A 26,135-nucleotide genomic window follows, 5' to 3' on the forward strand; every position below is an offset into this window, starting at 1 on the left:
TACTGGAAGCACAATATACATTAGAGACTTCGATTGTAGAAAGGTGCTCTGAAACTTTCAGAAACTGAAAAACAGGAGTGGGAAATTCTTATGAAAATATGTGGCTACGCACAAGAAAATTGAATCTGGATACAGATGAGCATATCAGACATATTCTGGGTTGGATGGTTCCCGTTAAGGAAAGACCTAGTGGACGATCCAATGGAGGCTGGGCTGATGACAAAGATACTTTGTACGGGGAAAGTCTGGAAGAGACCTATACCCCCAAAATGGATGAAAAATGAATGACAACAATGAAAATGGTGATAATGATTTCTATCATACATTTATGTCAAACAAAATAAAAATGTACAACAAAATCATGTAGCAAATGGCACATTAGAAAAATAAATGTGTAAATACACATGCAAGCCATTCTAAAGTAATTCAATTTATTTCAGTTAATAAAAGTAACTTTGTTGCAATGAAGTTGAATTTCACGTGCCACTACCTTTGTCTATATGAAAGCACAAGTGTTTATCTACTGCATACAAATGGTGAGCTTTCTTCAGGAATTGTAACATTACACAATGTTTCAAATGCCTTCGGCAGTTGCAGAGGGTCAATTACCAGACAGCAAATTCATTTTCATGTGAAGATTATGACAGTGTAATGAGAAAAGTAACAGTGGCCGTAACTTCTGAAACAAAATTTCAAGTCATGTACATTTGTATCACTTCCTAATGGAAAGAAATAATCTTCAGGAGGCACAAAAACCACTACCACCAATTGAAATACTAAAGTATTAAATTGGCAGAGTGCTTACTATTATACAATCTGTGAACTCTTACTTTCTTGACACTTTTCCTCCTCTTTCCTCTTAACAGGCAAGTCGTCCTCAGTCTAGTGTTTGCACCACATGCCTCCTCCCTCTTCCACCCTCTTTTAAACCTTTCCTCAACCAATCCCACAGTCCCCCTTGATAAAGGTTCTACTGTTCTGAAAGCTAGGATTACTGCTTTCTGTTTAAAGCATTTCTATAGTGAATATTGGTAGCTGCACCTCCTAAATAGCTTTACTGTCTCAGTGTGAATTATAAAAATTTTCTTTATTTGTATTTCCATTGTCCTTTAACAGACTACACCAATTTAGACCTCATCCTAGAGAAGAGTGGAAATTACACGAGTTGTGACATAGTCACAGCCAAATTCCCAATAATCCACAAAATTTTTCTATATTCATTCCAATTAATGGTGACAACATTTTACTGTAGTCCACAACCAGAATAAATATTTCTAAAAATAGAAAATTGCATCATATCTGCATAACAAAGTAACTTCAATGTGTGTCACACACTTCTGGACTTGCGAAAGCATTTTTTATTTGGAATATAAAAGTTGTTTCATTCATGCACCACATGAATGGTCTCTCACAAACTCAAAACAGGGGCTGAACTGTGTAATATATCTAGACACTAGTGCATGAATGGAGTAGTAACGTCACATCAGAGCCATCTCCAGTGTGTGTTGAACAATTATGTAGTGACACTAGGCCAAGTAGCACCACCAGTAGGTGTTATCAATATATTAAACAATGGAAAGTCCAGATTGGAACACCAACAATTATGAAAGGATAGATAGCTACTCAATGTAAAGCTGACACATTGACTTGCAGACAGGCACAATTAAATGTCTGCTACACACTGAGCTTTTCCCAAAGTCTTCTTCATAAAAGAAAGGAAATCACACACACATTCACACACGAAGGCACACCTCATGCATGTGTGACCACTATCTCTGGCTGCTATGGCTGGACTGCAACTTGTGTATAATGAAAGCAGCAATCTGGAGTAGGGTAGGAAGAGGGAGGGGGTGGGGGTAGCAGAGTATGTGTACAGGAAGAGAAGAGCACTATCTGGCAGAGCATGCAGGGACTAGAAGGCAGCATTACAGGGCTGCCAGGGGTATCATTGGGTGGCTGTGAGGGGGAGGGGGGACGGCGGGGGGCAGCAGAGAGGGAAGAAAAAACTGGTGGACACACTGGTAGAGGGTGGCACACAATGAGGGTGAGGAGACATGAATTGGGAGGAGGTTATAGGCCAGAGGAGTTGGAAACTGTTGGGTCGAGGGCTTCAAACAGTAGATTATTGTAGGTTGAGGCCAGGATAATTTCAGGAGCAGAGTATTTGTTTTAAGGGTAACTCCCATATGTACAATTCAGAAAATCTAGTGGTGGGGGGGAGGACTCAAACAGCTCAGGTAGTGGAGCATCTGGATCCTCTGCTCCATCAGCAGCTTTTTTGAACTGTGCAGATGGGAGTTATCCTTACAACACTTTCTCCATTCCCAAACTTATCTCGGCCTCAACATATGATAACCTACTGTTCCCACACCCATCCATCCAACAATTTCACCCCCCCCCCCCCCTCCCGTCCTATAGCATTCCCAAATCATGTACCCTTATCCTCATTGTGTGTCGTCCTCTGCCAACCACCGAGGGTACTACATAGAACGTGACATCACTCTTGAGACACAGCAGCAGCAGCACAATACGTACTCTCACATTTGTGTATGGCACTATTCTGCTCAAACTAACATTAATTTATGAAAACTGAAGGGCAATATGAGTCATGGGTTCAATAGAAGCTTACCTGTACACGGACTTACTATGACTATTAAACTCTACACCGTCCTTCTAGTACTAACAAAAGTGAAACTATAGATCTGAGGATCCCCTAAATTTATACTCTGCTGTTCCATATTTTCTATTAGTTAATAATCAACCTGGCATCCTACAGTCTGTTTTTATACATTGTACAGTTTTCAATAGTACTGGAAATGCAACAATCACATGAGCCTTCTGTTTAGTAAACCCGTTCTGTTCGTCACAGTCGGCAGATGGGTGTTATCCTTACAACACATTCTCCATTCCTGAAACTATCCCAGCCTCAACATATGATAACTTACGGTCTCCCCCCCCCCCCCCCCCCCCCCTTCCCCATCCTATAACATCTTTTTCATGCAGATATTATGAAACACTACATCCAGGTACTTGACACATTACTAAGCATGATAATACTGAATCTAGGGTATTAATTTCCTCACTTTTAACATTTTTAAGAATAATTCCAGCACCTTAATCCAATTTGGAGTAAACTGCAGAAGCGCTCTATTTGCGTGCAGCTTTCTGCTATTTAGCCTTATGTGGCTTTACTGATTCAGGTTTCTAACCATATTGCTGTCTTTACACAGACTGCTCCCATGAAAATTCAAAAATACCACCTCTAAGACCTTAACAACTTCAAACCACTCAACTGAAGGGATGATTAAGCCTCCTTTCCACCGAGATTTTTCGACACTTCTGTTATGTTGCCACTAGCATGGCCAAATGACTTGCCTATAGAGGCATACCTGAAAGCAATATATCCAGTGATGTAGGGCAGACCTTCAAGAGGACACTCTTAAGCCTCTATCAAAGGTGAAACAATTTTATCAACTAGTATAATGTCCCTCATTTATTGCTCACTTTTAATCATTGATAACGCTTCTTCAATGCTTGGCACAAGTCCTGTAAACAACTTTTAAGTCAGATAGTTTGTATTAGTTTCTGCTGGAACTGGTGAAGAATTGCATAACCAAATGTCACCTGTATTTCTGTTCATAACTAAGATACGCAAACCACTTTTGAATTCCACTAGTAAGGAATGATGATAATTTTTTTTTTTTGGTCATCAGTCTACTGACTGGTTTGATGCGGCCCGCCACGAATTCCTTTCCTATGCTAACCTCTTCATCTCAGAGTAGCACTTGCAACCTACGTCCTCAATTATTTGCTTGACGTATTCCAATCTCTGTCTTCCTCTACAGTTTTTGCCCTCTACAGCTCCCTCTAATACCATGGAAGTCATTCCCTCATGTCTTAGCAGATGTCCTATCATCCTGTCCCTTCTCCTTATCCGTGTTTTCCACATATTCCTTTCCTCTCCGATTCTGCGTAGAACCTCCTCATTCCTTACCTTATCAGTCCACCTAATTTTCAACATTCGTCTATAGCACCACATCTCAAATGCTTCGATTCTCTTCTGTTCCGGTTTTCCCACAGTCCATGTTTCACTACCATACAATGCTGTACTCCAGACGTACATCCTCAGAAATTTCTTCCTCAAATTAAGGCCGGTATTTGATATTAGTAGACTTCTCTTGGCCAGAAATGCCTTTTTTGCCATAGCGAGTCTGCTTTTTGATGTCCTCCTTGCTCCGTCCGTCATTGGTTATTTTACTGCCCAGGTAGCAGAATTCCTTAACTTCATTGACTTCGTGACCATCAATCCTGATGTTAAGTTTCTCGCTGTTCTCATTTCTACTACTTCTCATTACCTTCGTCTTTCTCCGATTTACTCTCAAACCATACTGTGTACTCATTAGACTGTTCATTCCGTTCAGCAGATCATTTAATTCGTCTTCATTTTCACTCAGGATAGCAATGTCATCAGCGAATCGTATCATTGATATCCTTTCACCTTGTATTTTAATTCCACTCCTGAACCTTTCTTTTATTTCCATCATTGCTTCCTCGATGTACAGATTGAAGAGTAGGGGTGAAAGGCTACAGCCTTGTCTTACACCCTTCTTAATATGAGCACTTCGTTCTTGATCGTCCACTCTTATTATTCCCTCTTGGTTGTTGTACATATTGTATATGACCCGTCTCTCCCTATAGCTTACCCCTACTTTTTTCAGAATCTCTAACAGTTTGCACCAATTTATATTGTCGAATGCTTCTTCCAGGTCGACAAATCCTATGAAAGTGTCTCGATTTTTCTTTAGCCTTGCTTCCATTATTAGCCGTAACGTCAGAATTGCCTCTCTCGTCCCTTTACTTTTCCTAAAGCCAAACTGATCGTCACCTAGCGCATTCTCAATTTTCTTTTCCATTCTTCTGTATATTATTCTTGTAAGCAGCTTTGATGCATGAGCTGTTAAGCTGATTGTGCGATAATTCTCGCACTTGTCAGCTCTTGCCGTCTTCGGAATTGTGTGGATGATGCTTTTCCGAAAGTCAGATGGTATGCCGCCAGATTCATATATTCTACACACCAACGTGAATAGTCATTTTGTTGCCACTTCCCCCAATGATTTTAGAAATTCTGATGGAATTTTATCTATCCCTTCTGCCTTATTTGACCATAAGTCCTCCAAAGCTCTTTTAAATTCCGATTCCAATACTGGATCCCCTATCTCTTCTAAATCGACTCCTGTTTCTTCTTCTATCACATCAGACAAATCTTCACCCTCATAGAGGCTTTCAATGTATTCTTTCCACCTATCTGCTCTCTCCTCTGCATTTAACAGTGGAATTCCCGTTGCACTCTTAATATTACCACCGTTGCTTTTAATGTCATCAAAGGTTGTTTTGACTTTCCTGTATGCTGAGTCTGTCCTTCTGACAGTCGTATCTTTTTCGGTGTCTTCACATTTTTCCTGCAGCCATTTTGTCTTAGCTTCCCTGCACTTCCTATTTATTTCATTCCTCAGCGACTTGTATTTCTGAATTCCTGATTTTCCCGGAACATGTTTGTACTTCCTCCTTTCATCAATCAACTGAAGTATTTCTTCTGTTACCCATGGTTTCTTCGCAGCTACCTTCTTTGTACCTATGTTTTCCTTCCCAACTTCTGAGATGGCGCTTTTTAGAGATGTCCATTCCTCTTCAACTGTACTGCCTATTGCGCTATTCCTTATTGCTGTATCTATAGCGTTAGAGAACTTCAAACGTATATCGTCATTCCTTAGTACTTCCGTATCCCACTTCTTTGCATATTGATTCTTCCTGACTAATGTCTTGAACTTCAGCCTACTCTTCATCACTACTATATTGTGATCTGAATCTATATCTGCTCCTGGGTACGCCTTACAATCCAGTATCTGATTTCGGAATCTCTGTCTGATCATGATGTAATCTAATTGAAATCTTCCTGTACCTCCCGGCCTTTTCCAAGTATACCTCCTCCTCTTGTGATTCTTGAACATGGTATTCGCTATTACTAGCTGAAACTTGTTACAGAACTCAATTAGTCTTTCTCCTCTTTCATTCCTTGTCCCAAGCCCATATTCTCCTGTAACCTTTTCTTCTACTCCTTCCCCTACAACTGCATTCCAGTCACCCATGACTATTAGATTTTCGTCCCCCTTTACATACTGCATTACCCTTTCAATATCCTCCTACACTTTCTCCATCTGTTCATCTTCAGCTTGCGACGTCGGCATGTATACCTGAACTATCGTTGTCGGTGTTGGTCTGCTGTCGATTCTGATAATAATAGGCCCTGCCAATTGCTCTCATCTGGAGAAACAAGTTTTCAAGGCAGTCTCTGTTGAACCTTGAGGTCAATATTTACTTCAAACTGTAGCCATGTTTTAAGTCAGAAAAAAACAACCCAGCACTGACCGTAACAAGGTGAGTAATTCCGTTTGGAAAGGGAGTAAGGTTTTATGATTTCCTACTCTCATTTCTTTCACAGATGGAATAGAATCCTCGAAGAACTTCCTCATTTCTCCACATACAATCCAAAGGCACTGAAATTGGTTATTTGCCAACAGCTACTGTCTAATTCATAATTCAAAAAGCATTGTTTACCAACCTGAAGAATACTGCAGTGTCTTTTTCTTCAGGCATTACAAAATAAACTGGAAAGGAGTCTGCAAACAAGATGAATGCCCTGTAAATCTGTTCTGGAAACTGTCAAATGATGTCCAGTAAGTCAAATGATGCACAGTAAGTATAGAAAATAGTTTCAGTTCTCCATCATTTTTCAACAACAGCTGCTCAATTATGTGTTTTGTTATTGCTTTTCCATCACTTAATGAAAAACCACTACCCAAGAAGAGTTTCTCAAAAGTTTCACCACATATGGTACATCAGCTGATACCTAAACACGTTTTGTTTAGTCAATGCAGGATTCCTTCCACACTTTCCCATTTTTAGCCACCAAATCAAATACGAAACCAATTAAGAGAAATCCTGCTTTATGCATCTTTCTGATGATACTGACCAGTAAATCCCAATTCGTCACAGCATCAAAATTATAATATACAGGCTGCTTCCAGGTTCCACATAACCTACATGCCATGACAACCTTTATCTGGCTATGTCGTCCCTATATGATGTCCATTTCTTAGTCGCAGCATATGCAACTGTCTACATTCATTTCATCAAAGCTTAAAACAGACACACTCCATTTCACTTAAGCTTGTTCCTTGCTTACTCATCAAGTACAACACATCAGTCAAAAAGCCAAGAACACAGTGGAAAGAATTCATTTTTTAACACAGGGAATCCTAGTAATGGTATTCTTATTATGTTTCTGATACATGTTTTTCTGAACAGAGAGCTTTGCTTATATCTTGATATAAGCAAGGCTTTGCTTATATCTTCCTGACTCTCGAGGGTGCTCTTCTTGGATTTCACAAGACATTTAATTTGTGTGTCCTAAATACTTTTTCTAAAACTTTGTCAACTTTAGTTGTCACTTTAGCACTTTGTCGATACTAAAGCCTTTGGCATTGCTTCTTCTGCCTGTTTAATGCATACTCCACAAATTTGTTTTTTGTTCTCAGCACACTGTTTTCAGCTATTAAATGCAATTTTTTTTTCTCTCAGCAATGATAATTTTTTATCAAGTCTCTTCATTTCATCCCTAATACAGCCTTTTTTCGTTCCTGTGCCCCCCCCCCCCCCACTCCAGTGACAACGCAGCTAGTGTGCTAAGTGTGCGTTAACATGTTTCATGATCTTTCCTTCTGTCATTTCACTGGACAGAAAATGAAGCAGCAGCGTGACTGGCTTTAATAAGTTGCAGCACAGGAATTGCAGTCAGCTTTAACATGACCTTTAGCTGAAGTTTTATTAACTCGGCTTGGAGATTGCATAAAGAGTTGTTGTCTTCAAAATGCATGCTACAGATAGTAGCACTGTTAATGTTAATACCATCATTTCTTCTACATCCATGAAGCCCATTCAGGATCTTTCAGGAACTGATGGTAGGCAATACTCCCTTTAGTCTTCAGATGATAAGTTTTCATACAGAGCCACAGCACAGCTTGGCACTATCAACATCAAGGAGAAACAATATCCTTGACAGAACTTGAAAATAGAGAGCAACAACACAAAACTTACTTGCTTCAACATGTAGGAGCGTGTGCGAACTTAGTGGAGTTTCTCAAGTTCTGCAGATGCACTACGGGCTCCCCTGCCAACGGACCCAATAGTTTTTTTCCCCTTTCTGTTCTGTGTCCCCTGTCTCCCCCCCCCCCCCCCCCTCCTCCTCCTCCTCACAGCCTCCCAATGCTGCCCCTGACAACGCATGTGCTGCTGCCTTCTAGTCCTTTCACGCTCCGCACCAGCTAGCACTCTTCTCTTCCTCTATCCATACTCTGCAGCCCCCCTCCCCCCCCCCCCCCATCCTACTCCCAATTGCTGATTTCGTTCAACAGAAGTTGCAGTCCAGCCAAAGTGGCCAGAGATAGCAGTTGTGTGCATGAGGTGCACGTGCGTGCGTACGTGGATGCGCGTGTGTGTGTGTGTGTGTGTGTGTGTGTGTGTGTGTGTGTGTGTGTGTGTGTGTTCCTTTCTGTTCTGAAGAAGGCTTTGGCCAAAAAGCTTAGTGTGTTGCAGTCATTTCACTGTGTCTGTCGACAACTCATCTTCACAGTGAGTAGCAATCTATCCTTTCATAATTACCAATATACTAATTTATCAACTTCCAGAATGCACAATTAAAACAGTGAATATTGGTAACATGAATAACTACAAAAGACCAGTGAGGATCCTTGGAGTGAAAGTGATCAAAAATAGACTGAAGACACATACAAAAATGGAAAGTAAAATGTGTTTACCTATTATTGTGTGAGTTTAGTAAGCGGCTAAATGGAAATTTGAAGTCATTGTCTCAGTCAAAAAGAAATGGGCGTAATGCGATAAAAGCAAAAGCAGAGCATGTAAAGCCATTAGTGTAATCACATAGCCGATGGAATAACTGATTAAAGATTGCTTACAATTTTGGATATCCTGACTTGTTAGTCAGCTTCAAAAATAATTAATACTTCTCACTACAAGGACCAGACTATGATAGTTTATACAACATAAAATAACTAAAATTATTTGCAGCTTATCTGCATATGATAAATGGTTATATTTTTAAACATAGTTAAAAGGAAGGAAAGATGTTGCGAGATAAAAAAAGAGAAATAAAAGGAGTGTGTCAAATGTTCTTTACTGCAAGTAGACGTAGTGTGGCATACACACACATCTAATTACTATGTGAAAAGTGTGCAAGTAAATGAGAATGGAGATCCTATCAGTACTTGCAAGGCAAGCATAAAGGCTCTAGTCGACTTCAAGCTTAGGGATAGTGTTGCCTATCAATTGTTACACTACAAACACACATACAGATTATTATAAAGTGTGCTGACATCTGTATTAGAAGTTTGTTAACCAGCTTAAGTGTGAATCACCTATGATACAAACCAGTAAAAAACAAGGGTACTTACGCATTTGCTCCTCGTATTACAACACTTAAAGTTATTGTTTCAAATGGTGCATCCTTTACCCTCCCACTATTAACGCACAATTTCCATTTGAGTCTTAACTGGTCAATGTGCACCTTAGTACTGCTACTAAACCCCACAATTTCAACACCGATTGGGCTACATATGGTCCACTGCTGCCACTGGTACTTGGCTGCATAATGTCTTTCAAACTTCAGTTAGCATTAACTTCCCCTTACATTTTGAGAGAGTTCTGAACACAGAGTTGAAATTCCAGAAAGATGAACAATCAGGTAATCACTTATTGACAATTATTTATGTATGTCTTTCTTTAACTACTACTATTAATAGCCAAGCACATATTTCTTTAAAAAAAAGGGATAGGAGGCATTACAACCATTGCTTAGTTTTCTATACTGGCAGATGTATGGATGAATGTGCATAACGCATTGTTAAGTTTGGCTCAGTTCCTCATGCCATGCAAGACAATGAGCTATGTAGCTGCTTTACAGCCTGGATTGTTTGGTTCAGAATTGGTACATCAGAATTTCACAGATAAGACCTCAGTTTACAGTGTGGGCTTGATTTAAGCCACATGTTAACAATTTAAGGTGACTATTTAATAGTTGACTATTTGATTTTCATCTGCTTTCCTCCATTTATGTCGTTGCAGCATAACTCCCTATTTTACATTTATTTTTATTTGTGATCTGGTATTATATTTTACAACTGTCCTCCTCCATTCTTTTACCACTTCTCCCACCTCCCCCTTTGGCACTAATAATTGTCCAAAGTATATCCAGGCTGTCATCTTGTGTCACTGAGTTCTTGGGCACCTTCTCTTGTACAACTAAATCAAAATGTCAAATGGAAAGTTCTGGCAGAAAGTAAATAACTTAGGAGTATAGGTAATAACATCCTTGATCAGTAGAAATGTTAGTCCCAACAATGAGTACTCAGCCAGCATAATGTAGCTGTACAGGTGTGTGTGTGTGTGTGTGTGTGTGTGTGTGTGTGTGTGTGTGTAAGGGTTGTTTGTTTGTGGTATAATGGGTCCAAACTACAGGGTCATCAGTCCCTTTTTCCTTACGCAAACAAAGGCTCAAGGTAAAACACCGAAATTTAGTTTGGAAAATTAAAAAGGGGGTAAAAGGAATGGGTAACCACAATGAAACAGAAAATGAAAGAAATGAACAAAAAAGGGGAAAAACGCACACCACAAAGAAAAGCACAGGAAGGTATTAAAACCATAGAGCAGATGGTCTGGGCTAGCTGATCAGAAGAATAAAAGGGGATGAGCCAGCCACTCTGCAACAAACTAAAATGTCCAGCCCAAAAAGACAAGGCAACATGAACAACAAGGTAAACGAAACACAAAGAACGGGTGACAAGAGTGTTAAATCGCAGGGAGGGTGGAGGCCTCAGAGATAAGGCCAGACCCCCACCCTTAGATGGTATGACAACCCCCTCCCCTCATGAATAAAACAAAATGTAAAACTTGACCAATGCCGAGCCAGAAAAGTACAACAGATCCCCTGAGAGTGGCTTGCATGGATGACATTTGTTGTCTCCTTGATAACAAGGAGTTTATTTGGTGTACTGAGGGTGCGCCATTCAGTATCCCAGATTGCGAAAACTTGGTGGCAGAAGACCAATCACAAATTGGTCTCCGTCAGGCTGATCTCCAGAGTTGGTTTACTGGTAGCCTGTTTGGCCATGAGGTCAGCAAGTTCATTGCCCGGTATCCCGACATGCCCTGGGGTCCAAATGAAGGTCACAGAACCTTCACTGTTGCAGAAGGCACAAGGACTGCTGGATAGTCATTACAAAAAGCACTGGTCGAGAGCCTGTAGGCTACAAGGAGTCACTACAGACGACAAAGGACTCACTGGCACAGGAATGGATATGCTGAAGAGAGTGATAGATGGCAACCAACTCTGCAGTGAAAGCACAGCAGCCATCTGGCAAGGAGCACTGTTCAGTATGGCCAGTGAGCATAAGCAAAACCAACAAGACGGTTGACCATTGATCCACCTGTTTAGGGCATTTCTGAGCCCTTAAACTCACTGAGAAGGGAGAGCAAGTATCAATGGAGGGCCTCAGATGGAACTGAGCCTTTGGGGCCTTGTAATAGGTCCAGCCAAAGCCATGGCCAAGGTATGGACCACGGAGACAAAAGTGGAACTGTAGTGAAGGTGGTAGAGAGAAAGTGTCCAGTTCATTAACAAGCAACTGGACATGGACGGTGAGGGGATTCCCACATCTGGGTCGCCTTTTTGGGAGATGGAGTGCCATGTTGGGGATAAGAAGACGGTAATTTGGACAGCGAGGTGAACTGTAAATGTGGGCAGCATAATTATGCTGAGCGCTAAGAAATATTAGTTAGACTCATTTAATGTTCCCCTCCATGGGAAACTTTAGTAAAAGGTGAAAGATTTATTCATCTTGAAGGGAAACCAGTAAAACGTTCTCAGTGTACAGAGTCTTATTGTCTCCTCTGACCACATATCAAAGGCGAATTTCCTACAAAATCACTAAATAGTTAACCTGCATTTTTTCTCACTTTTGCTGCATGAAGGGACTTCTATTCCCAAATGTGAGTGGTTTTGTTAGCATTACTCAAGTTAACAATGGTGAAGATAAAACTACTGCAAAATTCAGTTCAAGCGTTAACAGATGGTAGGAAGTAATGGTTCATTTAAAATACTCTTACTGTGTCACTTTGATTTCTAATTTACAATTCACTGAACTTGTAAATTAGGAAGGAGATTTTTACTCTTAAAATCTGATTTTTTGTTGTGTGTGCTTCAGTTCCAAATCTCTCTCAGATCACGAAAGATGGAATTAATCTGTTATGGAAACAGTCAACTAGAATAATGTTAAGTACACCCATAACACAGCTCAATACATGATACTGAAAATTTTGTTATGTTGTGCTCAGCTACAGACACAGATCAGGCTGCAGTTTTCAAAAACTAAAAAAATTGTTTGATTTTACCTGTGGCAAATATAACAGGATCTGTCTTTGTGTACTGGACATCCAATACCACCTCCAATCCCATAAACATACTGATTGCTTTTTGAGGAGTGTTCAGCAAAATAAATGCCTGAAAGAAAAAATAAATATTTGTTTCTTCTGAAAAAACAACATTAATAGTAAAAATGTACACTCTGTAGTTCATTAGTTCAGGAGAAACATGGTGGTATCAAATCTAAGCCTTTTCAGTTCTGCTTAAGAAATAATCCACCGCAAATTTATTCTTCAATTACCAAATTTCTTGAATACCAAAGAAAATTTCCAAATCTGCATGTTATATTACATCATTACTCATTAGTGTAATTGCATTATTACGTCAGATTATTTAAAATAAAGGTTTATATGGCACCATGAAGTCGCAAAAATTACATATGTAAAACATATGTTACCTTTTAGCATACTTTAGATGTTACAAACTGAAGGTGGCTAAGCAACAAAGAGCAATCTTTAAATTCAAAAAATTATAGTTTAAAAAAGAAACAAGATGAAAGAAAAAAATGACAGAAGTAGTTGCCACATTCTAATGTGGATTTTCCATGCTAGTGCATCATCTCAGAGTGATTCACAACTTGGTTTGATTTGTGCGCCAGACTAATCTCTTCTCAAGCAGCGTTCTTTTAATGTAAGTGAACCAAGTGAAGTGATTCAAAGCATTTTTTCTTGGACCAATTCTCATGTTATTTATCTGTGGTTTTCTTACATTGCCTCAGGTGAATGCCTGGATAGTTTCCTTTCACTAGGCCCCTATTTCCGCACGGGGATTTGTCTTTGTCTTGTCGTAGATGTTGTAAGATAAATTCTGATTGTAGCATTCACTGAAGGGCACTGAGGGAGTCAGAGCAAATGACACAATTGAAAACCACGTGTCGCTGGACGTACTGCGTGGCCTGACACAGAGCGAAGAGCTCCGCAGTAAACACTGAGCCGTGTTCCAGAAGCTAATATCGAAAAACATCGTGCCAATGATGAAGGCACATCCAGAATGGTCAGTCTGAGAACAATCATACACAAAGGAACTATCATTAAGTTCTGTGAGGTTGAGAAACTTTTGGCAACAGAGCGAGCCCAAGTAGTGTCCTTATGAAGCAGATGAAGTCCAAGGAGAACATTGGCTGCCGCATGAAGCCAAGGTGGTGTAGGGTTCACACCCATTGGGAAAGTGGCAGGTAGCTGAAGTTACACAGCCACAGCAATAGCTAAAAGCAAACTCCAGAAGGTAACAGAGAAGAGGGACACACACCACACTGGCGATCACAGGAGTCATCGAAGAAGGAAGCATAGGATGGGTGGCCAGCCATGGCAGACAAACAGCATTCATATCTGCTGAGGAAAAAATCACAGAGGAATGACTCTGGTAGTTTGGCAGCTCCTGCATACAGACTCAACCAGGCTAGTGTAAAAGGCGCCAATGCCCAAACGGGTGCCACGATGGTGGATTGTATTGAGATGGCATAAGATGGACTGACATGCCGAATAGACAAGGCACCAATGCAAATTGAGGAGGGTGGTCCAATTTCCTCCCCAGGAAGTACCGCTGAGTTCACATAAGGCACTGAGGGACAGCCTACAGTGGGTGGCCATGTAAGACACCTGGGAAGACCAAGAAAGTTTCCAATCAGGCCTGAATCCCAGAAATTTCTTAGTTTCAATGAACAGACGAGCAACAGGCCCATGACATAAAGATGGTGGAAGAAATTTACTGCGCCTTCAGAAATTCACACATACAATTTTGTCAGTGGAAAAGTGAAAGCTATTATCGATGTTCCACGAGTAAAGCTGATCAAGACAACACTCAAGACACTGTTCAAGGAGACAAGTCTAAGGAGAACTGCAATAGATGGCAAAATCATCAACGAAGAGGAAGCCGGAGATGCACGGAGGGAGACAGGCCATAATAAGGTTAATGGCAACAGCAAAGACAATAACACTCTGGACAAAAACCTAAGGCACACCATTTTCATGGATAAAGGTGCTGACAAGGCAGAATCCATATGTACCTAGAAAACTCCGTCTTTTAAAAATTCCTGAAGGAAACAGGGCATGTGGCTTTTAAGCCCCACGTGTAGAGAGTATGTAAGATACCAGTCCTCCAGCAGGTGTCGTCGGCATTCTCCAAATCGAAAAACACAGCCAGTCTGGCATTTCCACAGAAAACCATTCATGACATTGATTGACAATGTGACAGAGATGGTCAACTGCAGAATGGCGTGCTCGAAATCCAAATTGTGCAGTGGTTAGTAAATTGTGAGATTCAAGTAACCACACCAGCTGGGCATGAATCATACATTCCACCACCTAGAAAACACAGTTGGCGATAAAAATGGGGAGGCAGCAAGAAGGATGGTGTTTGTCCTTACCAGGCTTAGGCATGAGTATGACAGTGGCTTCACGCCAGCATCTGAGGAACATGCCTTCTGCCCAGATGTGACTGCACATATGAAGGTGAAAGTGATTGCCTGTAAGAGAAAGGTTCTGCAAAATCTGAATGTGAACATTGTCCAGTTCTGGGGCGGAGGGTCGGGATGAAGCGAGAGCATGTTCTAGCTCCGTCACAGTAAAAGCAGCATTGTAGCACTCACAATTCTAAGAAGAGAATGGTATTGCTTGAGCTTCTTCCACTCGTTTCTGATGAAGGAAGGCAGAGTGATAGTGGGTGGAGCTCAAAATCTCTGCAAAATAGCGGCGCAAGGTGTTTGAGGCAGCAATAGGGTCTACTACAACATCATCTGTTACTGTCAGGACGGAAATTGGGGAATGCATCTTGATCCCAGAGAGCTGTTGAAGGTTGGCCCACACGACGGAAGATGCAGTGGAACTGTTAAAAGAAGTAGTAAATGAAATCCAGCGAGCTTTTTTGCTATCCCGAAGAATGAGATGACAGTGCACACACAACTGTTTATAATGAATGCAGTTTGCCATTGTAGTGTGACGGCTGAAAATGTGGAGAGCATGTCCCCTCTGCGGGAATTGTGTCGTGGCATGCCTTAGTCCACCATGGGACTGCAACACGGCACAGTAAGGATGAAGTGTGAGGAATGGAATGTTCTGTGGCGGCAAGGATAACATTGGTAAGGTACTGCACCTGGTCACCACAACTGGGGAAAAGTCATTCATCGAAGGTCACCAGGGAAGAGTAAATCCTCTAGTTGACCTTAGAATGCTATTATTTGGGTTTGCATGTAGGTGGAGTAGGAGTCAGCAAACTGATAGGGCACAGGAAATGGCCACTCGAGTACATGTCAGAGAGAATGGACACTCGAGATGACGGGCCAGCTTGGAAGTGCAGAAAGAGGCCCAAATAGGAATAGGTGTGCACGGAGTCTGAAAGGAATGTGGGTGCTCCAGTGCTATGGCAGTTGAGGTCGGGTTGATTGAGGTCAGCCAAGAGGGCATCTCTTGGACAGGTTCTGGGAGAGTCTAAGGGGAATGGTGCGCATTGAAGTCACTGAGCAGTAAAATGGGTGAGGGAGTTTCTCAATAAGCTGGAGGAAATTTGCCATGGCGACACCGAATGATGGAGGAATGTAAACGGTGCAAAGGGAAAAGGTGCAGTGAGGAAGAAAAATTTGGACTGCAACAGTGTGCGGACGGGTGTTCAGGGAGATAGTGTGACTATGAATGTCCTCTGGATGAGCAGCATGACTCCATGACTCCCCCATGAAAGGGAATGCCATCCTCGGAGGGGTGAAGGGAGGGTGTCAAACAGACTGGAAAGAAATTCGATAGGTCAAAGTGGTCATGAGGACGCAGTTTTATTTCCTGAAGGCAGAGAGCAAGATAACGCTGCAATTCAAACAGTAGCTGTAATTCCTCCTTGTTGGATCTCAGGCCGTATATGTTCCTTTGCAGGAAAGCATATGCTCCTTTGGAGTCATGAGGAGGAAAGGGGAGGAGGGAAAAAAATGAAGGAGTGTCACCTCGGCAGCTGCTGAGTGCCAGCCTTCGAAGATGCTCTGCTGTAGGGTGCATGGGCTAGAGGATCCTGCTCCATGAGATCTACAGAGGCATTGGCATTCTCCCCCCTGATCAGTCAGCAGAATCCAGGGCAGACAAATAGCTGACAGTGCACAAAGACGACACGGAGGTCGGCCAGGATAGGGTACTACATGGCGACACTGTTTAAGAGGATCTCCCGGTTGGCGAAGAAGACCGCATGCCTTTGTTTGATTTCTTGGAGCCTTTGCAGTTGACACATCACGATTCAGATGTTTGCTGGCTGGAGGGACATAAAATGTCTTTGTGGGAGCACTCCTTCTGTCCTTTCCAACCCACTGGTTGTGCAGCATATGATTTCGGCGTGTGAGGTGAAAATTTAGTGGCTTGTTGCACTGCTGGAGAAGGTAAAGGGGATGCTAGCATGGCAAGGGGGGATTTTACAACCACGATGCTGAATTTGAGGTCGCATGTCTTTGTGGCCATGTCCTTCATGGCGCAAGAGGTAGCAAGAACAGTACTTTAAGTGCTGGATGGTAAAACACAGGATTTCTGACTAGCCAACATCTTGTGAGCAATAGAGTAAGGCACTTTTTCCTTCACCCAGGTCTCTTAGACGGCCTGCTTATCGAGATGCTTGGGACAATCTCCAGAGGAGGCTGCATAGTCGCCATTGCAATTGATACAGCATGGAGAAGGAGGCTGACAGTCGCCCTCAGGAGCATCCCTATCACAGATTACACATTTGGCCAGGTGTCAAGAGGAAATTGGGAGTGTGGTTGTAGCTATGACAATGGTAGCAACACATCGGATTCAGAATCTATGGTCAGACCATGATAACGTCACACCGTGCTACTCTAACAAATGTGAGAAAAGAGTGTGTGTGGGCACTAAGGATGCGTCTACTCTTTTCATCACCTGATGGACTGGAATGACACCCTGGATTTCTGTCTTGATCAGACCATTGAGCAGCCTAGTGTAAATAACACCGCGTGAAGAATTCAGCATTTGATGGTCTCGACACAAACAGGATAGCTGTGGAGGAGTGAAGTCGCATGCAGTTATTGTGCTTGAGAATCACAAGCAGTCTCCAAAAGAAAAGTGCCATTGCGTAAATGACAGCAGGATTTCACAGTGCCAGCAACTGCATCAACACCTTACTGAATAGTAAATGTATTTACCATAGCAAAGGACTGAGTCTTCAGTATGCGAAACAACAAAGAACTGAGGTGCAAATGGGAGGGTCTTTGATTTGTTAGCCTCATTCCATTTACGTTTTGTGATGTAGACTAAGAAGGAGATGTTTGGCTAATTGCAAGAATATCCCCCAGGATTGCCAGCGTCTCCAATGGTGCTCCTTCCAACTGGGATGGGGGAGGAGGGGGTCCTCAGAGGTGGGCTCACCCACATTAGGTGATTGTTCACTCCCCAGGTCACACCTCCCAAACACTGATAATTTGGGAAGGTAACAGCTCAGGCAATAACCCCTACCTGGGCCTGGCCTTTACCAGAGGGTACACGCGAACCCTACCTGTTGACCCGGGGTTGGCAATTGCGCGTCACGCAGTCACCTGTCAGGTGCCAGACGTGTGGGCCAGCCTTCAGGAGCGCACTGGGAGGAAGAATAAAAAGAAGAACTTCAAATGCCAAAGCAGAGGATGGATAGGAGAAGGGGAACAAAGAAGGAAAACGGAATGAAAAAACAGTGAAATGAACTGTTCTGGGGTCAGGCTACTGAAAATGCAGAACACATTCCCAAAAACATCACAGACATGTTTCCCAAGGGAGAGAAAAAGGAATAGGAAGAGGGTAGACATGCAGCACAGACAGGAAAAGATGCTGCAAAGACTAGAGCCCCATGGTAGCCAAGCACGTACTCTTCAAAGAGTGGTGAGGCCCTTGGGGAGCTCAGTCAGTTATAGGTGTGGCCTTAAGTTCAATGAGGAACAAGAAAGAACAGCTTGAAAAATAAAGGAAGGAAGGTTATGGTTTAAAATACTACTGATGACAAGATCATGAGAGAGATGGGGAAAGGGGGGTGGGGAGAAGGAAATTAGTTGCATCCTTATCAAAGGAAACACCCTGGAATTAACATTAACAGAATTAAAGACACACCTATAAAACAATCTGTCCACTGATTTCTTGTTGAAAGTATAAAGGGGTCTAAGTACATAGTAAGAGTGTTACAATAACCTATGGAGCAGAAAAAAACATCAAACTTTATTCATTTAATAACTGAAGTTCACCATGTATTAAGTTTAATTTACAAGTCTCCTCCTGTTCACTTAAGAAGCCTCAAGCCTGGTGGATTCTTATAATTCAGCTGTAATAAGTGACCAACAGAGTTTCAGTAAGTATTGTACACTATGTGATCAAAACATACGTTTTTCATATTAGGTGCACTGTGCTGCCACCTACCGCCTGGTCCTCCGTATCAGTGACCTCTGTAGTCATTAGACATCGTGAGAGGCAGAATGGGGTGCTCCACTTTGAATGTGGTCAGGTGGCTGGGTGTCACTTGTGTCATATGCCTGTACGCGAGATTTCCACACTCCTAAACATCCCTAAGTCCACTGTTTCCGATGTGATATTGAAGGGACCTCATCTGTTGACTGACAGAGACCGCAGACAGTTGAAGAGGATCGTAATGCATAATAGGCAGCAATCTATCCAGGCCATCACACAGGAATTTCATACTGCATCAGGTCCCACTGCAAGTACTATGACAGTTAGGCGGGAGGTGAGAAAACTTGGATTTCATGGTCGAGCGGCTCATAGGCCACACACCACGCCAGTAAATGACAAACGACACCTCGCTTGGTGTAAGGAGCATGAACATTGGACGATTGAACAGTGGAAAAACTGTGTGGAGTCACGAACCAAGGTACACAATGAGGCGCCCAATGGCAGGGTGGGGGTACGGTGAATGCCCGGTGAATGTCATCTGCCAACGTGTGTAGAGCCAACAATAAAATTCGGAGGTGGTGCTGTTATGGTGTGGTCATGTTTTTCATGGAGGGGGCTTGAAACCTTTGTTGTTTTGTGTGGCACTATCACAGCACTGGCCTACATTGATGTTTTAAGCACCTTCTTGCTTCCCACAGTTGAAGAGCAATTTTGGGATGGCGATTGCTCCTTTCAACACGATCGAGCACCCATTCATAATGCATGGCCTGGGGAGGAGCGGTTATACGACATTAACATCCCTGTAACGGACTGGCCTGCACAGAGTCCTGACATGAACCCTACGAACACGTTTAGGATGTTTTGGAACGACGACTTTGTGCCAGGTCTCACCAACCTACATCAATGCCTCTCCTGAGTGCAGCACTCCGTGACAAATGGGTTGCCATTCGCCAAGAAACCTTCAGCACGTGATTGAAGGTGCCTGCGAGAATGGAAGCTGCTATCAAGGCTAAGGATGAGCCAACACCATACTGAATTCCAGCATTACTGATGGAGGGCGCCATGAACTTTTAAGTCATTTTCAGCCATGTGTCCGGACACTTTTGATCATATAGTGTGTAATTCATAAGAAACTTGGCAACACTTCTAAAAGTGTGCTATCTCTCTAATATCCCATAACCAATATTAATTCCTTTAAAAATACACTGCTGAATACATACCTGCACCAAACATGCCTCCAATGTAGGCATGTCGCTCATCAAAGCCCTTTTGTACAATTGCATTTATGAACGGTGATCCATGAAAAAGCATTCGTTCATTAGGCTGATTCACATTTTCTTCAGCCACCTCTTGCCGTCGATGTGAATATCTCTCCCAGAGCTTTCTATTCTGCACTTTCTGAATCTGAAATTAAAATATTTGTATATTAAAAGTCAACTACCTTCAAATGCAAATGCCTGTCATATGCACTAAATTAAGATTAAGTTAGGATTTAAATACAAACAACTGAAAGGTAGTTAGAGGATGGCATAATTTTGAGGGAATTTTCAGAAAATAAGGTATTTAAATTACTATGGTAAAGGGGTAATTACCCTGACAATATTATATCTACAAAAAACTCCACCAGAATGACCATTATCTCTGTGTTCCCTAATTGTTGACTGCATCTCTTCTTCAACAGCTAGAAATTCTTTGTCTTCAACTAGAAGATCAACCAATAAAGTGCCAGGATTTGAAGGAGTCATCCACAGTGACCCTAAGAGAAATTACAGATAATGTTAGTGGAATAATGTAAAACAAAACAAAATCAAATAAAGTGTAATGAAATTTTTTGGAAGACTGTTCCAAGAAAAACAGTGATAAATACTATAAATTAACTAACAAACACAGTTGTGATCACATTTAAGTTGTTTATTTTTACTTTTAGATGACCGATTTCGATCTTCTAAGACACCATCTTCAGATCTTACAATCCTTGATAGCAACTGGAACCGTTGGTACCTGTGCAGGTGTGGAGAACACTGCTGTCTTCAAGGAATGTAAGATCTGAAAATGATCCCCTAATGATTGAAACCGGTAATCTAAAAATAAAAATGAACAACTTAAATGCGATCATGACTGCATTTATTAAAAAGTCTTATGAATAAATACTCACCAGCACTCGCACACAGCTTATCAATCCCTTTAATAAGTTTGTGCCTGTACCCATAAGCACTTACACCAACTTGTTTGAGATCTTCGTGACCCATTTCAGCCAGAATGTCAAGAGTTATCTGCTCCCGTTCAAACAACTCGAGGAGATGTTCTAATCCAAGACTGCAATACAGAATGATATATCTATTATACTCTTAAGAAATGAATTCACGTACCCACCAATCACCCCAAATTCCATACTAAATGTAAACAACAGAATTGTATACAAAAGGTATTTAGTGTAATCAACATTTCTAGAAAGGATTTCCGTTTCATTTACTGGGTTTAATAATGCTGAGAAGTAAGTTCTTCCTTATGTGAAGTAATAACAGGGAATGGAAGTGGCCTTGTTTGTTTAAGTAACTACTGTGTACAGATGCACCTAGATTGATTCACCACTCTCTCACTATGATTCGAAATACAGTGCTTCAGAATAAGAAAGTGAGTTTTGTACTATTTATGTGCCAGAATTCTCCTTCAATGTGTCTGACAACTGCAATTAAATTTAAAATGCTGTTGTAGGTGGATACATGTCACTTTCACATGCCAATAACACACCAACATCTAGTATTTTATAAAAACACTGAACATTTAACTTATTCTGGCTAACAATTAATAACTAATAAGAACACTAAAACATTAGACTACAAAATTAATCTTAGGCATTACAGATTAATTGGTTGCAAGGAACTGCTTCACAGCAACCAATGGACCTTCCTAATGTCCCTTAAATGACCGATAGCAGGTGATAACTCAGTTTGTTAACAAATCATAAAAAACAGGCAATAATAATTAGTTACATTAAAATAAAACCATTACATAATTTTTTCAGATATATTCTGTCAGTCAGATTTGTCCAGGCAAAGAATTCCCTGTACAGTGTAAATGTTACACTTATGTGATATAAAACATAAATAAGTGGAACAATGAAGTATAGATTTCCATGATAAAATGAGTGATGAAAAGTGTGAGTACAACCAAAATTTGACTCCAGTGTTAAACTTAGTGTTCTCACTAACAAATCACCCCTGCCAAGTAATAATGTTGCAGAAATTGACTTGCTGGCTTCCATTAAACTATTGTTCTCATTCAAGCATATATTACAACTGAACGACATAAAGGCTAGTGACATATTGATTCAAGGAACAAAATAATCAGCAATTGCCATCGATAAAGAGATTTCAGTTGTGTGGTAAGAGACGAACTGGTATACAAAGCTGTGGAACATTTGGCTCTCAGCTAGAAAAATGAAGAGAGGCAAAACAATCATACATTTCCAGAGACAAAATGATCTGTTGACGATTAGTATGGGCTTCAAAAAGAGAAAAAATAAAACTGTGTACATGGAAAAGCTTGGAAGAATGTATGCACAAGCAGTTTGACTACATAATAATAATAATAATAATAATAATAATAATAATAATAGTAATAGTAATAGCATACATTCTGTAGAAGCCTGATGCAAGCAAATGTTATATTAAACCAGTTTCCTAACAGCAGAAGTATAAACATATCTGGAACCAACCAAAGACGTAGGTAAAAAGAAATCAAAATTTACAGAAACTAAGGAAGGCTATTCCAGATGTGGTAGGTACAATGTCAAGACAGAATGGACCACATTTCAGGGCATAATTTTAGGAGGTACAGCCTTGTCGAAATAGCTGATTAACACATTCAAGACCAGGATAGAACTAAGTGACAACAGCTGTACTTCTAAGTTGTTTTTTGGAGGGATCAGTAGTACCAGGACTGCATGTGATGGCCCAGGGAATCAGCTTGTGAAGTAGGCTGGTGGGGTAATTCTCTCTAGTGAAGGTGAGGTGAGAATGGTGTATTGCTGAAAAAAGTCTGCATTTGAAATAATAAGTTCGTCTCAAATGCCAAGACTGTGTGGAAGGGAACAATTGACACGGAAGGATAGTAACTGTCAAAATGTAAGAATTGCTGTTCATTAGTTGGTTTAATGCGTACAGAAGTGTTAGCTGACCCTCAGTGAGAATGAGGTCGACTCAAGGAAAGTGGCATGGGACTTGGAAAAGGGCAATATGAAATTTAATTGGGAGAATGTATTTGGAGATGGCAAAATTTTTAACGGATCAGCCTCACCATGGGTCCACAGGACAAAGATGTTATCAATATATCTCAACCAAACCAGGGGGGGCTGAAGGCTTATAGATTGAAGGAAAGTCCCACCCAAGCAACCTATGAAAAGATTGTCCCATGGCTGTTCCTCTGAAATGTTTGTCCCTAAAATGTAAAACAGTTGTCTGTAAGTATGAAGTTGGTTACAGCAAGTGAGAAGGATGTCATAGGTTTGGAATCAGGTGTCTACTGGTTGTGGTAATGTTTAGCAGCAGGCAGACCATGTACATAGCAGATGTTGGTATAGAGGGAGATGGCATCAATGGTGATAAGTGATGTGTGTGATGGGGACAAATTTCAGACAATCTAGGAAATGGTTGGTGTCATTAACATAGAAGGGGATTCTTTGAATTAGGTTCAGGTACTGACCAACTAAGGCAGATGTAACTTCAGTGGGTGCTTTGAAGATAGTAACGATAGGGCAGCCAGGATGATTAGGTTTGTGGATCTTAGCAAGAAGGTAAAAGATGGTAATAAGTGTTCTGGGTGGGGTAAGAAGTTCTATGGACTAAGATGTTAGTTCCTGTGAGGGACCTGATGTTTTAAGGAGTGTCTGTATGTCAGTTGGAGGTAGATGCTGTCAATAGAGTTGTCAGACAATTAGTGTATTCCCACTGGTCAAGTACCACAGTGGTAGTTCCCTTGTCTGCCAGGAAGATCATGTTGGTGTCATTATGTTTTGGGGAACAAAGAGCTTGGAGTTCTGCAAAGGACAAGTTAGGATCATGTTGTAGGGAGCTGAGAAAGGGTTGTGAAGCAGTGCTGGATTTTAGGCATTCTTTGAATGTTTGTAAGGGGTGATTTTGAGGTAGTGGTGGTGGATCAAATTGGAATTGTGATCGGAACTTTTGAAGGTTTGCTGTTGGAAAGGATTTGGGATTGGATTGCAAAGTGATATTTCCATTTGAAATTAAGTGTGAAAGGAAGTTTGTTCTTCACCAAAATCAACACAAGTAAATGTACTTTTAGGGGTGTAAGTGAGACCACTGGATAGTATAGATAATTCAGGAGGGGAGAGTGTCATAGACGAGGCAGAGAATGCTGAGCTGTTGTAGCAGATTATTAGGATCACGAGTTACCATTGCTCTGGAAGGCAGTGGTGAAGGATGGGGAATGTTAAGAAGGTTGACTAAGCTCACTTTGTAGGATAGTAGAGGTCATTATTGATGCGGCTGTTTAGGCAACTGGAGAGGGGCAGGAAGGGAAACACCACTGTTGAGATATTTTAGGAGAAGGCAAGACAGCTTTCTGAGGTTAAGCCTGGCCTATTGTTGTAGTTTGGCAGTGGATACCATCCAACAGAACTTGAGACGCAGGTAACTGCAGGATTTTGTGGCAGAAGAGAAGTCTGGTGGAGCGGAAATTGGCAGTGATGTATATAGGTCACAGATTACCATAGCTGGGTACGTGAAAGAGAGTGCTGTATTTGAAACTGTGAGAGGATGGTGTACAGTAGGATTGCATCCAGAAAAAGGGACTTTCGATGGTGTTACTCCTTTGAGGGTAACTCCCTGGGACAAGCAAGTTTCAAGAAACAGAATATGAGACCTCAGTTTCAAACAATGGAAAAATGGATGGAATAATGACAATGTTATAAAAAGGATAGTTGCTACTCGCCGTATAGCGGAGATGCTGAGTCACAGATAGGCCAACACAAATACTGTAAAATAAAGCTTTTTGCCAAACAGCCCTTAATCAGACTAGAGAAAACACACACATGCGCATGTTATGACGTCTGGTTTCAGAAGTGGGTGGGGATCAGTATACTTTGCCTATTAACATGGTACTGCAAGAGGAGGGGATACAGTTTCGGTGCCCTGTGTTGTGTTGCCAATTAGAAAATCATATTGTTGCAAGCACTCACAGCTCACTAATGCTTAATTTTTAATGTGACATAACTTGAGATTGTTTCACATATTCCCAGATATTAACAACAGTTTAAACTGTAACAATACAATCATCAGAAAAATTGGATGTTGTAGATATACTTTACAATATAAAAGAGTATAAAGTATGAAAATTTTGGTTATGGCACTGGTGACAGCCATAGGAAAGATTGGTTATTGGTGTAACTATCATTTGTTTTCCAAAGTTACACGATTTTTGTTGAGCCAGCAGAGGGCCCAATTGGATAAGAATTCTTGGGCATCCCTGAGAAATCCAAAAGTGCACCACAGCTCATGAGTTAACCTGCACTCAGTGAAGTAACCCACATATTAACGGTAGCTGTTTTATTTAGGCCTACTGTATGTGCTACAGTACCATAATTGCTGTATTTCTGATGACCTTGAAAACTGGTAGCATGAGCGAAAGAAAGATGAAAAAGCCTTTCTATGGTGTAATAACTATGAATATTATGCACAATTCATGAAAATAGTAATATAATGAAAGTGGATACTGCTACATCTACCTTAAATTCTGTCATAGTGAAGGTAAAGGAAACTGAAGGCAATGCAGGTGTGTTCGGAATTTCTACTAATAAGTAGATAAGCATTCAGAGCAAGAAATACAAAGATGTAGTTGAAAATGGTTTGTTGCAGTGGTTCAGGCAACATAGAGCAGAAGGCATTCCTGTCAGTGGCCCAATGCTTTGTGAAAATGCAGCAGAATTGACAGTCTCACTCAGTATAGAAAATTTCAGTGCTTCATCAGGTTGGCTGCATAGATTTAAGGTTAGACATGGTATCAGTTGTCCGAATGTGTGTGGCGAAATCAATAGTGTTGATCCTGAAACAGTGCGAGGATGGAAAGAAACCTGCCTGTAAGAAACAATGTCCCAATATGTTCCTCCAAACATTTCGAATGTCGATGAGATGGATGTAATGCCTAACTGCAATTCAGCATACAAAGGCAAGAACTGCCTTGGACGGAAACAAAGTAAACAACATCTAACAGTTCTG

The 26,135-nt window shown here is 41.2% G+C and overlaps 1 protein-coding gene and 1 non-coding gene across 3 annotated transcripts in view; both read right to left on the reverse strand.

The window, feature by feature from the left end:
• Window positions 1–26,135, reverse strand: part of LOC124802496 (poly [ADP-ribose] polymerase tankyrase) — a 295,411-nt gene that overhangs the window by 20,728 nt on the left and 248,548 nt on the right. For both annotated transcript variants that reach the window (XM_047263314.1, XM_047263313.1), the window contains exons 14-17: window positions 21,056–21,216; window positions 20,493–20,656; window positions 20,121–20,304; window positions 12,523–12,631 (exon numbers count right to left, since the gene is read on the reverse strand). In XM_047263314.1, coding sequence (XP_047119270.1) covers window positions 12,523–12,631; window positions 20,121–20,304; window positions 20,493–20,656; window positions 21,056–21,216 — 618 coding nt within the window. The remainder of the gene's footprint in view (window positions 1–12,522; window positions 12,632–20,120; window positions 20,305–20,492; window positions 20,657–21,055; window positions 21,217–26,135) is intronic.
• On the reverse strand, window positions 11,872–11,989 carry LOC124803776. Its single transcript, XR_007017255.1, has one exon. It is a non-coding gene; the product is annotated as a U5 spliceosomal RNA (small nuclear RNA).

Source organism: Schistocerca piceifrons, chromosome 6 (assembly GCF_021461385.2).
Source record: "Schistocerca piceifrons isolate TAMUIC-IGC-003096 chromosome 6, iqSchPice1.1, whole genome shotgun sequence".
In the NCBI taxonomy this organism is placed as follows: Eukaryota; Metazoa; Arthropoda; class Insecta; order Orthoptera; family Acrididae; genus Schistocerca; species Schistocerca piceifrons.